General features: G+C 37.5%; 2 protein-coding genes across 4 annotated transcripts; one reads left to right on the plus strand and one right to left on the minus strand.

Annotated features, from left to right (window-relative positions):
* Window positions 1–4,567: 4,567 nt before the first annotated feature.
* Window positions 4,568–6,039, plus strand: LOC137745223 (putative pectinesterase 11). Its single transcript, XM_068485142.1, has 2 exons — window positions 4,568–5,025; window positions 5,227–6,039. The coding sequence occupies exons 1-2, from the start codon at window positions 4,630–4,632 to the stop codon at window positions 6,037–6,039; spliced, it is 1,209 nt and encodes a 402-aa protein (XP_068341243.1). The 5' UTR covers window positions 4,568–4,629.
* A 155-nt stretch (window positions 6,040–6,194) lies between these two features.
* On the minus strand, window positions 6,195–10,855 carry LOC137745233 (protein IQ-DOMAIN 32). Of its 3 annotated transcripts, XM_068485166.1 has the most exons (7): window positions 10,570–10,855; window positions 9,521–9,937; window positions 9,265–9,438; window positions 8,486–8,566; window positions 8,214–8,375; window positions 6,779–8,048; window positions 6,195–6,650 (listed from the first exon to the last, which is right to left on the minus strand). In XM_068485166.1, exons 1-7 carry the CDS (start codon window positions 10,648–10,650, stop codon window positions 6,631–6,633), a joined length of 2,205 nt encoding a protein of 734 aa, XP_068341267.1. In that variant the 5' UTR covers window positions 10,651–10,855; the 3' UTR covers window positions 6,195–6,630. The 3 variants fall into 3 exon arrangements, with proteins under 3 accessions (XP_068341267.1, XP_068341260.1, XP_068341252.1); XM_068485159.1 differs by having other exon boundaries at window positions 6,779–8,375; window positions 9,265–9,435; XM_068485151.1 differs by having other exon boundaries at window positions 6,779–8,375.
* Between the last annotated feature and the right edge of the window lie 3,487 nt (window positions 10,856–14,342).

The raw sequence follows: 14,342 nt of genomic DNA on the forward strand, positions 1-14,342 counted from the left end.
ATTCTTTTATTTATTATATTTTTTTTTTTTGGCCAAAGAAAAAAAATATCAGGCTCAATGTTATAAATTTTCTAGTATGATTTGAGCCTGATATTCTAACTTTGGATAAACAATATGGATCCCAAAAGATAAAAAAAAAAAACCCACAACTTGAAAAGATTGGAGTACGGTTAGGTGCTGTAATTCATGGATGTGTTAATAAGTGAATATATATTGTTTATATTGGAAACATTAACCATGTCACCCACAAGAGAAATTTGCATAAAAAAGTGATGCAATATGATAGTTTGTTGTTATGGTAAGAGAAATAAAATAAAAATTAACAAAACAAATAAATAAATTGAAAAGGTCAAATCGGTATGAAATTAGCGACTTAATGGGGAAGTTGTCGCTAGTTTTCTAGGGACTTTCTTCAAAGAGAATCGGGATCAAAGTACCGATCATATCATCTTCCCTATTTTATAATTTTTTTTGGGTAAATTACACAAAATTACCACAACTATTGGGTCATTAACAGTTCCATACCTCGTCTTTAAAAAGTTTCAATGTCATATTGTATCTTCGAATTTGTTATAATGTCATATCTTCCGTCAGTTGTCTGTCAATTCCTCCGTTAAATGCTGACGTGGCACACTTTCTATTAAAAAACTAAAAAAATATTATTAAAAACTAAAAAAAAATCATTTAATATTTTTAATTATTAAAATAATAATTAATTTAAAAAAGTTATTAAAAATATAAATAAATAAATAACCCACCCCATGTTCGTCTTCCCCCCCCCGGGGGGCCCAACCCTTGCAACCCAGAAAGGAAAAAGAAGAAGAAAAGAAAAAAAAAAGAAAAAAAACCCATCTTCATCTTTCCCCGACCCCCCTTCCCTGCAACCCACCCATTTCTTCCTCTTCCTGTCTTCCCATTCCCTCATCCTTCGCACCCACCCTCGCACCCACCACCTGCAACCCAGAAAAAAAAAAAAAAAAAAAAAAAGGAAAACCACCTTCATCTTCCCCGATCCCCCTTTCCCTACAACCCATATCTCGACTTCTGCCGATTTCGTGGGTGGAGAAATTGGGCACGGAGAAAATGGGGGGAATGGGTGTGGATTTAAGGAGTGGGGTGTGTGGATGAGGGAAAAGGGTGGGTGCAAGTGTGAGTGCGAGGGTGGGTGAGGAGGAGGAGGGAGGGGGAAGAAATGGGTGGGTTGCAGGGAAGGGGGGTCGGGGAAGATGAAGATGGTTTTTTTTTTTTTTTTTTAATTTTAATATTTAAAAAATATTAAATGATTTTTTTTTTAGTTTTTAATAATATTTTTTTTTAATAGAAAATGTGCCACGTCACAAGGCACATCAGCATTTAATGGAGGAATTGACAGACAACTGATGGAAGGTATGAAATTGTAACAAATTCGTAGATGAGGTATAACTTTGAAACTTTTTAAAGACGATGTATGAAACTGTTCATGACCAATAGTTGAGGTAGTTCTGTGTAATTTACCCTTTTTTTTCATTGAATTTTTTTCTTCCTTATTGATTTTTAAAGTTGGAAAATAAACTCGTGGTGATGTTCCATTGACAAAAATAATGTGGTGATGTTTCAAACTTACTGCTTGTGGCTACATATCTTAACCATTTGCGTATGTCGCATGATTATTTTATGACAACTGACACTCAATTGGAAGACCAAGAGTTAACTATCAAGGCTTTGGGTTACCTGGACACATACTTGAGATAGATGAACAATACTCCCCATCCCTAGAAACGTATAAGAAAGTACGTAACTCAACAAGAAGTTTCCTTATTTGTCCAATCTTTACACATATATTATAATACGCAGATTAATTTTACAACGTGAGCATAGGAATGAGTCCCAATTGAATTGGGAGAGACATATATTGTTATACTCTCTATTAGGAAAAGTATTTTTCCATTGATAAAATGAATAACATTACACTTTGGGTATTTATACAAAAGCTATCACAACTAACAAAAAAGAAAACCTTCAAAACAAAGTAAGATTCCTTAACCTCTAAGCATTATCTCTTGTAGGTGTAATTACATTTTTATCCTTAATATCCCCCCTTAAACGAAATTATGGAACTCTTAGTTGAAGTTTGTCTCTCAAAAGCAAGAACCTGGGCTTGGAGAGGGACTTGGTACAAATATTAGCTATTTGATCTTGTGTACAAACAAAATGCACATATACTTGGTTTGCCAAAACCTTTTCACGAATGTAATGATAATCAATTTCAACATGCTTGGTTCGAGCATGAAAAATAGCAATACTAACAAATTCTCCACCAAAATCAGACCTTAGTGCAATAATGTTTGTACCCAGAGAATTTTCAACAAGTAATTTCCATTGCATAAAAGTGGAGAGTACATTAGATTTACACTTTAAGGGATAAAACCAACAATATCGGGTGACACAATACCTAAAACCATGGTGAGAAAATGTAGGTGATGGTCCCCAGACATTGGTATAGATAAGTTCTAATGGCTTGTTTGCAGTACAAGTAGTACTAGAAAATGGAAGTTTAGAACATTTCCCTAGTGCACAATTTGAGCAAAAAGTCTTATTTGAACCATAAAAAACAGGAATACATGACTGAGATGTCAATTTATTGATGATTTTAACATAAGGGTGGCGCAATCTTTGATGCCAGAGATGCCTTGGAGCTTTGACAGATGCAGTGAATCTTGATGAAAAGTAGTAGGAGATGATGATGAGTGAAAAGGATAGAAGCCATGTTGAACTGGACCTTTAAAAAGCATCATCCCCGAAGAAAGATCCTTCACAGTGAAATGAAAAGGATAAAGATCCATGGAACATCAATTGTCAAGGAGAAATTGATTTGCAGAAAGAAGATTATGCTTTAGATCAGGGACATGTAAAACATGTTTCAGTGCGAATGAATTATTTGGAGTATGTAAAAATGATGAACCAGAGTGGAGAATTGGCAAACCTTTGGTATCTCCAATATACATTTGCTCGGGGCCATTGTATGCTTCTGGATTCTGAATTTACATAAGAATTCATCATATGCGAGCTTGCACCAGAGTCTACAATCCATGTAGGTGTAGAATTGGAAGTACTAGCAACTATAACAGAATGAGAAGATTTGCCACTGTAATTTTGATCCATGAGATAAGGACAATCACAAGCTTCATGATCTGATTGACGAAAAATCTGACAAATGATCTTTTTGTTGGAATATTAATTGTTACGAGCTCCGCGATTGAATCTTTGAGTTGCATTCTGATAATTGTGTTCCACATTGCGACCTTGACTACTGAAATTAGAAACATGTTGAGGAACAAAAGCTTGAGGATTAGGGTTTGCAAGCAAGGGAAGAATACCAGTATAATAGTTATACGCTTGAAGGCTGAAACAGTGCAGCTAAAACGGTTTTCGTCCAATTATTGAGTTAAATCTCTTTGCTGAGAAGTAAGCCATGCAATTCATCAATAGTCGCAGATCCAATACGAAACTAAATGACATCCACAAAAAGTCAAATTCGGGAGGTAATCCATGAAAAGTGACTGAGATGAGTTCTGAATCTTCAACTGGAGCACTAGCACTCGCAAGTGCATTTGCGATTTCTTCAATTTGCTAGAGATATTGAGCAGCAATTGATTCACCTTTAACAAGACTGCGAAGACAAGATCGAAGCACGTGAATGTGAGATTGAGATGCAGTTGTGAGTCGCGATTCCAATTTCGCCCAAAGTTCTTGAGCAAAAGTCACGCCAACCGTGTAAGGAATTAAAGATTCATAAAGAGTTGAATTAATCCAGATAAGAATGTTTTGATCATTCTTAAACCAAGTGACATAGGCTAGATTGAAAGTTGTCGTCCGACTCCCTAACGAATCAAGAAGAAATTTGGACGCCACCATAGTTCCGTCAATGAGACCAGTGAGATTGTAACGATGGAAGATTGGAGCAAACAAAGCACTCCATGTCAGGTAATTTGATTGGAACCATGGATCCTATATTTTGGATCATAATGGAAGAAGAAATTGCAGAATTAGGGTTGAGAATTGCATCAGGAAACGGATGAACAGGAGAATCTGATTCCAAAAGGAGATGCAAAGCTCACCATAGTTGTATGTTGAAGAAAGAATCACGATCAAGATCAAGAAATCGATAGATTGATCGGAGAAGATGAAGAAGATTAGACGATGCAGAGAGAAGCGGGAAAATTGGATCGAAGAGGTGTCGTGAGACTATAGGCGGTTGATACCATATTAGGAAAAGTATTTTTCCATTGATAAAATGAATAACATTACACTTTGGGTATTTATACAAAAGCTATCACAGCTAACAGAAAAGAAAACCTCCAAAACAAACTAAGATTCCTTAAACTCTAAGCATTATCTCTTGTAGGTGCAATTACATTTTTATCCTTAATGCTCTCCTGAATTGATCTTTCGACCTGAGTTGAAAAGGTGGAAACTTAATCCTGCCTACCTATACAGGGAAATCCTAAATACTTATCGAATATGGTAAACTATCCTATATATTCCTCACCTACAGATGACTACATAAATATATGTATACACACACATCCGTGTTATATCTTGAACTATCATCAATTGGTTGTGTCTTTTCTTCACCTGTGCGATATTATCATGGCTCGTGGTGCTGCTAATTTCACGTGTTTATTCGTCATGGCAATACTAATGCAAGCTTTCATGGTCGTGCTCTCTCAACCAGTCGAAGCAGAAGCAATCTCGAGGTCCTGGTTCATCACCGTCGACAAATCCGGCAACGGCGATTACACCAAAATACAGTACGCAATCGACGCTGTGCCGTCGGGTAATGCTCAGCTTGTGTTTATTTGGGTCAAGCCTGGTGTGTACCATGAAAAAGTAGTTGTACCTTCGGACAAACCCTATTTAACAGTAAGTGGCACGGGTACTGCACATGAGACTGTAATAACATGGAACGAATGCGGAGAGATTCATGATGTTGCCGTTTTTACTGTGTTGGCTACTGATTTTATAGGCCGCTTTATCACCATTCAGGTATGAATATATGTCTATGAAACAAGTTTTATATTTACTAAAGAACAGATTATCGATATGTCATTTATAATGTATCAATATCATTGTAACCAGTAAAACGTACTAACATATTAACCATAAACCACAGACACATTATCTATACATTATCGACAATTTCTTCATGCATGCACATTAACGAATACTTTAATTTTCTCATTGCAGAATACATATGGAATTGGTGCGAAAGCAGTGGCGCTAACAGTCTCGGCCGATAGAGCTGCATTCTACGCATGTAGAATTTTGTCTCGGCAAGATGCCTTATTCGACAACGTCGGCAGGCACTACTACGGACACTGCTACATTGAAGGTGACACCGATTTCATTTTCGGAAACGCTGCTTCTTTCTTCGAGAAGTGTCATTTGCATTCGCTCTCGGAGTACAATGGAGCGATCACGGCACAACGAAGGTATGCGCCTTCCGATCAATCGGGGTTCACCTTCTTGGCATGCAGCATCACCGGCGTCAAAACGGCACTACTAGGACGGCCGTGGGGTCCCTATTCGACAGTCATCTTTGCGTATACTTACATGTCGAACGTGATTCTTCCAGAAGGCTGGGACGGATGGAGACTAGCACCCAACAACTTAAGTCATGTTTACTATGGGCAATACAAATGCTATGGACCGGGAGCCGAGACATCACAAAGGGTTAAATGGTCACAAAGCCTCACAAGCGAACAAGTTACACCCTTCTTTGATCAAGCGGTTGCCCTTCGATCCGAAAGCTGGCAAGGTCGTTGGCCTCTCCTTCATCCTTACGGAGCAGGACGAGGAAGCATGGACGGTAAGAACAATATAGAAGAACTAGGGGAGGATCCCAGCCCCGTCGGAGAGGACGTGGGGGTTGGTTGGGACCCTGTGGAATGGAGTGGGGCAGAGGGGATGTTGATCAGCCCAGCGGAGGATATGTCGAGCTGCGAGAGTCGTAGGTCTCCTAGGATTTTTCTTTTTCTTCTTTTTAGTTTATTTGTTTAATGTCATGAGGAGTAAAGCAATACCAATGTATAACACTGCACTGACTTATCGATGTAAGAATGGCACGAAAAAAATCTTCGATACTAAAAATCAATTAGAACATGACAAGTGCCTACCTCGATCAGTTTTCAAGCATCTGTTTGGAGATCGATCGAAAAAATGAAATGATTAACATTATGAAATAATGAAAACAAAGAAATAAGAGAAAATTGAGTTTATTACAATAAAACCTGGCAAAAAGCTTTCAAAAGCTCTCCACCTTATAGTTTGCCCCAAACTTTGGATAACCAAGCCAAAGCATCTGTACTGTACCCAAATCATATCACACAGCAGATTATACCATTTGGAACAAGTTACAGAATACCAATTGTAAGAAAGGAAAAAATGTACATGAAAACGTCACTCGGCGTCTTATATTTATAGAAGGAAAACCCTGTAACTAGCGTCGTTAAATCAGGCGCTATCCAAGTTGAAAAAAGCTAGTTACAATCTGAAGTACTACCAGTCATGTAATCATCAGACTCCGAATTTCCTGTTAAGGACTGGTCGTCGGCCACTGTTATCTTCAAGATGTCCGATTACTTCAATTCTTCACCTGTTCCATTTTCTCTCTGAAAGAAGCAGCACTCGAGCAGTAAGAAATCGGTTTATATTGCAGAGATTATACCCGATATGACATTATTAATCATGCTGTTTGGCAATGCAATCAAGTAGATGATTCATGAGAAAGTATGCATACCATTTGTCTTTGCACCCGGCTGTGCTTGAGACATTGACCGCTGGATGCGCGGAGACCCCTGCCTTCCATTTGTACCAGGTAAGGAATGTCTCTTCTTTACGTAAATGTCTCTGTCTTGCATATCTGGACTCGATCTTGGCGAGAGATTTGCTTGAAGTTTTGCTCTTGCAGATTCTGTGGCTTGCATGAAATGGGGGATGGAACAGTTGCTACTGCTGTCTCTTGGTTCTTGATCAATGTTATCGGCGGCGGGTTTTGCTGAACCAAATGAATTGCGTCTCTTCCCATTTTTCTGATCTTTACTGGATCCAGAATCATGATTTGGATTAGAGGGAGATTTCTTTCCTGCTGAAGCAGACTTACGTTTTTGATTGGATCCACTCTTTTCAGCTTTGCCCCTTTTAGCTTTCACAGATAGCAGACTGGACGGTGTTCCTTGGGATTCTGGGACGGTCAAATGGCTTCTTGGAGAACCTTCTGGGGATGACGCATATGCTTCAATACCTGCCTCGGTGTACTGTTCTCTCTGCAGATCAGACGTAGTTCTCTCTGGCTGAGACTCTGTTTGATGGGAGTCCACAGCAACCACAGAATTTTCGATCTCACCGTTAACAACTTTTTCTGGTTGATCCAAGACTGGGTCAGATAGGTTGGAGACTGGGATTGTAGGTAAATCTTTGGCTTGGACATCCGCATTTTCAGTGCTGTTAGCTTTGGGTCCATGCTCATGTTCCGTAGCTCCAACATCAGATCTATCAGGCGAATCAAGGGTGGAAGAAATGGAGATTTCGGTGCCACACTCAGAGCCACCAACTTGAACACTTGATACATGGGTGACTGGGTTTTCTGCCCCATTGAGCTCCTTTCTGATTTCAGCATCCACCGCAGATGAGAATGCATTCCTTTGTAATTCACTTACAGCATCATCTTGATGGGACGGACTAATTGATCTACCTGAATTGGCAGTTGAACTCAGCACTTCAAATTTTGACTGTGCAGCAATAAATGCAGGATTACTCACTTTCCTCGATCCGAATACAGATTTCTTTCCGTCGGTTTCTAGATCTTCTGAGGCTAATCTTTTCATAGAACGTTTAGGTTGTTCAGTTTCCGTGACAGGCTTCCCAGAAATGGACTTGAGCTCCACTTGAGAATCTGCTTTTGATTGCATACTTTGATTTGGAAGATAATTTGTCTCTTCTGTGATCTCTTTCACATCAGATATACTGATATTCTGCAACTGAGGCTGTTCAATATTGGAATGGCTTGCCTGAAAGTTCAAGTTGTCAGCGTCATAAGTAATCAGATTCTCTTCACTTTCAGATGGCACTATTGATTCCGTGATGCTGGACTTTGAGTCTGATATCTCACAAAGAACTTCATCTTGAATTTTAGATTCCCCAGGGGACTCAGAAATTTCTTCCTTTCTTCTTACCTGTTTCTCCATCGCTGGCACTGCTTTTTCTGACTCTACAATATCCACCATTGACGCCGATGATAGTGACGTCCATCTCTCCATCCATTGCCAAGTAGAACCGGGCTTAGAGGAATCACACTTGACATGAAGAGGTTTGGTCTTCGGTGATGATTCCAACAACTTCAATTCAGAAAGTATGAGTTTAGGTAGTATATATGAATGAAAGATAAAATTAGCCAGGAGTACGGTTACAAAAGCAAAACATAGCAGATAAAGATTTCGAAGTATACCTGGCGGGCGAAACTATTCCTCAGTAGCTTCTCATTTGAAGTGTATGTTATATTTGATTTGGCTACTGATTTTTCCTTTTCCTGAAACAGAAAAAATAAATCCGGAAAATTCGTCATGAACAGGTAAAAACACTATTAAGTTGTCTCAAAGAACATTTCCACAGGGATTATGGGCTGATAATAGCAATAACAAATAACTTAACAAAAATTGCAATTGTGAAATAACCACTTATGCCTTTATTTCAGAAGGTGAATACAACACGTGATATGGAATAGAGAAAACAATATGATGTACAATACATAAGCATCTCAATGCCATAAACTAACCTCCCCAAGCTGAAGATCTTATAACACTGAATCTCAATGCGATTAGCTAACCTCACAATGATGGAGATCTTTATGACATTGAATCGCGACAAATTTCAGTTATTAGTTGACCTTTTCGTATTGAAAGTCACACAATCTATTCATTACCTTTTTCTAAGAATTTGAACACAACATGCGATTTAAGCGGAAGGCTATCGCTATCAAACAGCGCCTAGCATTTGGATTACATACATTTAATCATTTTTATACGAGTACAGGTAATATTCTGCGTTACCATTATTCTGACTTGTTCCTATTGGCTTGACCAAGGACAGTTGGCATAGGTTAACAGACACCATACAAACTACCATCAAACAATTAATGAAGTTATGAACAAGATCACTTAAGGCAAGAAATATTTGAATAATGGCCTATAGAGAGCAGATTATTCTATTCTGAACTGAGTGGCATACCGAGATCTTAGAGTTATGGTCTATCTCTTGACGAGCACGAACAAGAGCTTGCATTTTCACAAGAGCTTGAACACATCGTAGAGTTCCCACGGCATGCCTACGGACCAAATGCCCACGAACGGCAGCTTGCAACTTAACAACATTCTCAAGCTCCATAAATGATTTCTGAGCCTGCTTAATAATTCAATGAATATATTATTGGGAATGCTACTAATTATATACTTCAGAATTCATGTATATCAACAAGAAAAATTACCAATAATCCTCCGGAAGCTGTCTGCACAACAAGAACATCTGACTCATCCGGTTTGCATTTGACTGCATTTTCATCTTCTGCAACATTTTCAGTATGGGATACCTTTGGTTCGGTTTCGGGTACTTTCGGTTCAGTCTCCGGTACTTTTGGTTCAGTCTGGGATACCTTCTGTTCAGTCTCGGATACTTTCGGGTTCTCAGGAGTTACCAACTGGGGTTTCTCGTCAGTGCAATGTATAACCGATATCTTTTCTGGAACAGCAGTGCTCGTTGGAGGTTGGAAATTAAGAGCGGCTGATTCTGGGATCTCCTTATGTCCAGAAGTGGGGGTCTCTGTGATAACAGTGTTGCTCAACACTCGATGCCGTGCAGATCTCTTCCCGAAACTCCATCCGCGCTTGTCACTCGAACTCTTGCTCTAAAAAAAACCGAAACAACATTGATCAATACACCAAACACACACATATAACAACGTTTGATCAATACACCACACACACACACACACACATATAACAAAGTCCTCAATGAAGCAACTAACTGCAATAAGCAATTTAAACGATTTTCGGACAATATTATTAAATTGCAAATGGCGGTTATGATGAACCAGATATGCTTGAGAATCACACGATTTACGGCCAATTAAAAGGTAGATAATTTTAGAATTTAGGATTGCATTTATCCTACTTATACTAAATCAGCAAAAGTTACACACAAACTACTCAGATATAAAGATTATCTACCGTTTTTCGCAATCGAAAATCATGGTTTACAAGTATCAATTCTTAACCATATAACAGCTCCTAATGCTCCGTTTGGTAACACGAAACAAACAGATTTTAAACATGTTAAATGCAGATCAGATTCTTCAGATCTTCGCATAGAAAAGTCATTAATCTCTCAAAATCCAAACAGGGAATTAGCTGCTACAAACCTATAAATTAACGAAATGCAAATGAAAACAGACCAATTGAATCATAGGCAGCAACGAAACCAAAAAGGAAAAGTCATAGGAAACACCGAAATGCAGAAACCGTGAGCTTATGAGAATACCTCAGGAGCTTCGAGGTCATCGTTGTCCGCTGAATCCTTACCGCAGGTGATAATATTGAAGCAAGAGGTAGATTTCCCCATTTTTTTTTCCTTCTTTCACTTCTCTCTCTCGCTCGTTGTTTCACTCACTCTCTCTCTCTCTCTCTCGATTTTCGACAGACAACCGCCTACGTTGGTGCGGTGTTTCGAAATGCGACAAATGTAGTAGCTTGAGAACACGGACCTCAACACACTCCTTAAATCTGGCTAAAAGTCTTTTCTGGAGTCCGCCATTTATCAGCTCCGTTGCGCTTCTACGCCGTGTCTGTGGAAAGGGAAGGAAGTAAAACTTTATTTTATTTTTGAAACATCATATTTATAAATTGACCCCCAACTTGAAGTGCTTGTTTCACTTTGGTACTTAAGTAATGTGTCTCAAGTTGGTTCAGAACTCTTAAGAATGTATTAAATATGGAAAATATGGCATTATTTACCAAGACTGGAGGTGTAATCATATTCAGGAGGTTCTATAGTTAGAACGACTAGTGAATTCGACAATGTCGAGTTAATTCCTGAAGTTTTAAAAATGCATTGATTATAAAAGTATCAAAACTGATCGTGTGTATGATTATATTTTTTATTTATTTAGAATGACCCTTAAATATGATTATATTTTTTATTTATTTAGAATGACCCTTAAATTTGATAATGTCAAATTTATTCATAAACTTTTAAGAATGTAAAATATGGATAACAATGACGTCAATTACAAAATCTGCCAAATCTAATGATAATTCAATTAGTTTAACAGATTTTTTTTTTTTTATAACGACTCATGAATTCGGTGATATCAAGTTGATCCTTGGATTTTAAACACCGACAACAGTGTCGCCAATTACAAAAGCTGTCAAATCTAGTGGCAGGTTCAACAATGTTTGACAAGTTTTATAATTAGGAACGACCCATGAATTCGACAATGTGCAGTTTGTCATTGAACTTTAAGAATGTGTTGAGTACATAAAACATAAAACAATAGCTTCAGTTACAAAACTTGCCAACACTAATGACGTGTGCAATTATGTTCAACAATTTTTTTGTTTAAAACAATCCTCAATTTTGACAATATCATCAAGGATTTTTTTTGGACTAACACTTAGCTGTCAATGTTTTTTTAGACTATCGAGATAGATTTTAAACACATATAGAATTGTCAGCCACGTATATTGAAGGAGATGGATGAAGATGGACAATAAATCTAATAATCTATGTTGCTAAGGTGCTTAACGAACCAATGTAATACCAAAATGACCACTTACATTGAGACATATTTACATCATTTGTTTGTCTAAGTCGTTTACCACTTCTTAATGTCAAAGCTAGTTTTTCAGTTTGGTAAATGTTAGGCCAAATCAATTTGTTTGGTTTGCCCATTTATTAGCAAAATATGCCTTGCCATAGGTAGAAGTGGTCATATGGGAATAGATGATGACAATTTTGTTCAAAGTAAATGTGTCACTTAAAATTATTTAAAAAGCAATCATGTGTTATTATGTCAATTTTAACTTGAAATAAAAATATGTTTTCTACCCTTATTAAACATGTTTTCGACTTGCCAAATAATTTTTTTTCCTGCATTGTAAAAGCAATGTCTCAAATTTGACTTACTTGGACGTTGAATTCGATTCCTTATTATTATTGAAGTATGAAACAGAAAACATAAGTTACGGGACCAAAGTGAAAATATCCTCAAGATTTATGAGGCAAATCTGCAATTAACCCTTAAAAAAACTGTAAATTGAGAATATCTTATCCAGTCCACCAGCCGTTGGTCATGGCTCACGAGCGTCTCGAGAAATTGCGTTTACCGGGGGAAATTGGATTAGCGGTAAGTTACCGTTAGATTAGATTAATAGCATTTATTTTTGTGCTAATGACGGTCTATTGGTTTATCCCCACCCATGTTTTTTGTGAGATGACACTCCAAACTCCAAAGTGGAGTTTCTTGGCCCACCCCCCTAATTATTGCTTTTTTCAATTACAATCAATATCTAAGTTCTAACTATGATTATGATGGGTGATTAAGTATATAAAACAAAACTAAAAATATTTGTAATTTATTGTGTTTTAGATTCAAACTTCAAACATTATTGTAGTGTAATATTTAGCGTAAGAATATTGCGTGAAATCAAAATTATAAGATATTTTTACATAATTTTATAATCAGAAATGTAGTATGTCATATTCCTAAATTTACGAAATGAATCTCGAGTTAATGTTTAGAAAAATTTGTCAGAGGGCAAAGTCATGCTACGCCTTAGAATGTTTATGTTTATGATACAGTTGAAACGCTTGCTTAAATTCATAAAACTGAATCACATCGCATAATTTTTTCCAAAATTTAACTGTTATCCTTTATTTTTATTTTTTTTCCAATTGCACTGAATTTGATCGATGTAAGTTTGTTGAACCCACCCACCGTCTTTGGGTAATTGCTTCCATTTGTAGGCTTATCATTGGTGTTTTCAACTTGATTAATCATAAACCAAAACATTGGTACGTCAAAGCAGGTGATACAGCGATATGATTAACCAACGGATTATAGATAAGATTGATTAGGCAAAGTGGTCATTAGACAATTCAAACCTAACAGTAAAACATATGGCTCTCCCCCGACAAAAATCAGCTTATCACGAGAATAAGGACAAGGGTGTGCTGTGAGGAGAGTGGGGCCCAACCGTGGCTTTCATGTGAGAGGATTTACAACGACGAGATGATGGAGGAGAATAATATTTATGTAAATGACAACGGTGGTATCCTAATAAGAGGCAGATTTCAATCAGTAGTGAGTATGTGTGTGATTTGTATGCCGTGATAAGAAAAATACTAATATATTTTGTTACTAAAACATTTTTAAGAGAATAGTCAATTATTTAGGCAAATCCAATTTACTGAACCACATCAGCACAAAAACGTTATTTTTACGGTACAAATTGTATAAATAACGTAGTCGGTGTATCCTTTTTCAAAGTTTTTCTTGTATACAAGGGGAAGATGCTCTAAGGTGAGGGGGCGACGGAGGTTGCCAAGTAACATTGCTTCCTTTGACATATAATGTTGACCTATTGTTCTCCAATACTCAGTATTACGGTTTGGTGATATTTTTCTTCATTTGTAAATGAAAGGCCTTAAGTTTGAATCTCGTGGATAACAAATTCGATACCAAATTAGGTTGTCCGTTGTATGGCTTAATTGAGCTCCTCCTCTCTTTAGGCCGCCTCCAACCGACCTAGTCAAAGGGTCATAAGGCTAAAAATAGTTCGGAATGACACGAAAATCGTCTCCAACCAAGGCTAGGCCAAAGGGCTTGTGGGCCCACCGGGCCCAAACCCCAAATCGAGCAAGCGGGTTGACCATTTCCAGTCAACCCTCCAACCCAACCGTCCAACGCTAGAATGTCAAGCTTGACATTTTGCCAGCCTTCTAGCTCTAAAATGTCAAGCTTAACATTTTGTCAGCCCTCCAACTCAGCCCATTTGAATGTCAAATCAACATGACGCCAGCTATCTAACGTCATGCTGCCATCAGATTACCGTTGGAATTTGAAATTTTTTTTTTCGGAAGAATTTAAAAAAAAAAATCTAATTTTTTTTCCTATAAATACCTACACCATTCCTACAACATTGAAAGCTGAAAATAAGAAGTGTCACGTAGATATCCTATCTAAAATTTGCACAATCAATTACATCTCGACATGTGGCACTTGAAACCCTATCCGAAAAATTATTAAGATTACA

The sequence above is a fragment of the Pyrus communis genome, chromosome 1 (assembly GCF_963583255.1).
Source record: "Pyrus communis chromosome 1, drPyrComm1.1, whole genome shotgun sequence".
In the NCBI taxonomy this organism is placed as follows: Eukaryota; Viridiplantae; Streptophyta; class Magnoliopsida; order Rosales; family Rosaceae; genus Pyrus; species Pyrus communis.

Bases quoted from the DNA above. Each gene is read 5' to 3' on its own strand.
- LOC137745223 (XM_068485142.1), top strand. From the start codon at position 4,630: ATGGCTCGTGGTGCTGCTAATTTCACGTGTTTATTCGTCATGGCAATA. The intron at 5,026-5,226 runs GTATGAATATAT...TTCTCATTGCAG, and splicing joins GCCGCTTTATCACCATTCAG to AATACATATGGAATTGGTGC.
- LOC137745233 (XM_068485151.1), bottom strand. From the start codon at position 10,650: ATGGGGAAATCTACCTCTTGCTTCAATATTATCACCTGCGGTAAGGAT. The intron at 9,938-10,569 runs GTATTCTCATAA...GGTTTTTTTTAG, and splicing joins ATGACCTCGAAGCTCCTGAG to AGCAAGAGTTCGAGTGACAA. The intron at 6,651-6,778 runs GTATGCATACTT...TGCTTCTTTCAG, and splicing joins GCCGGGTGCAAAGACAAATG to AGAGAAAATGGAACAGGTGA.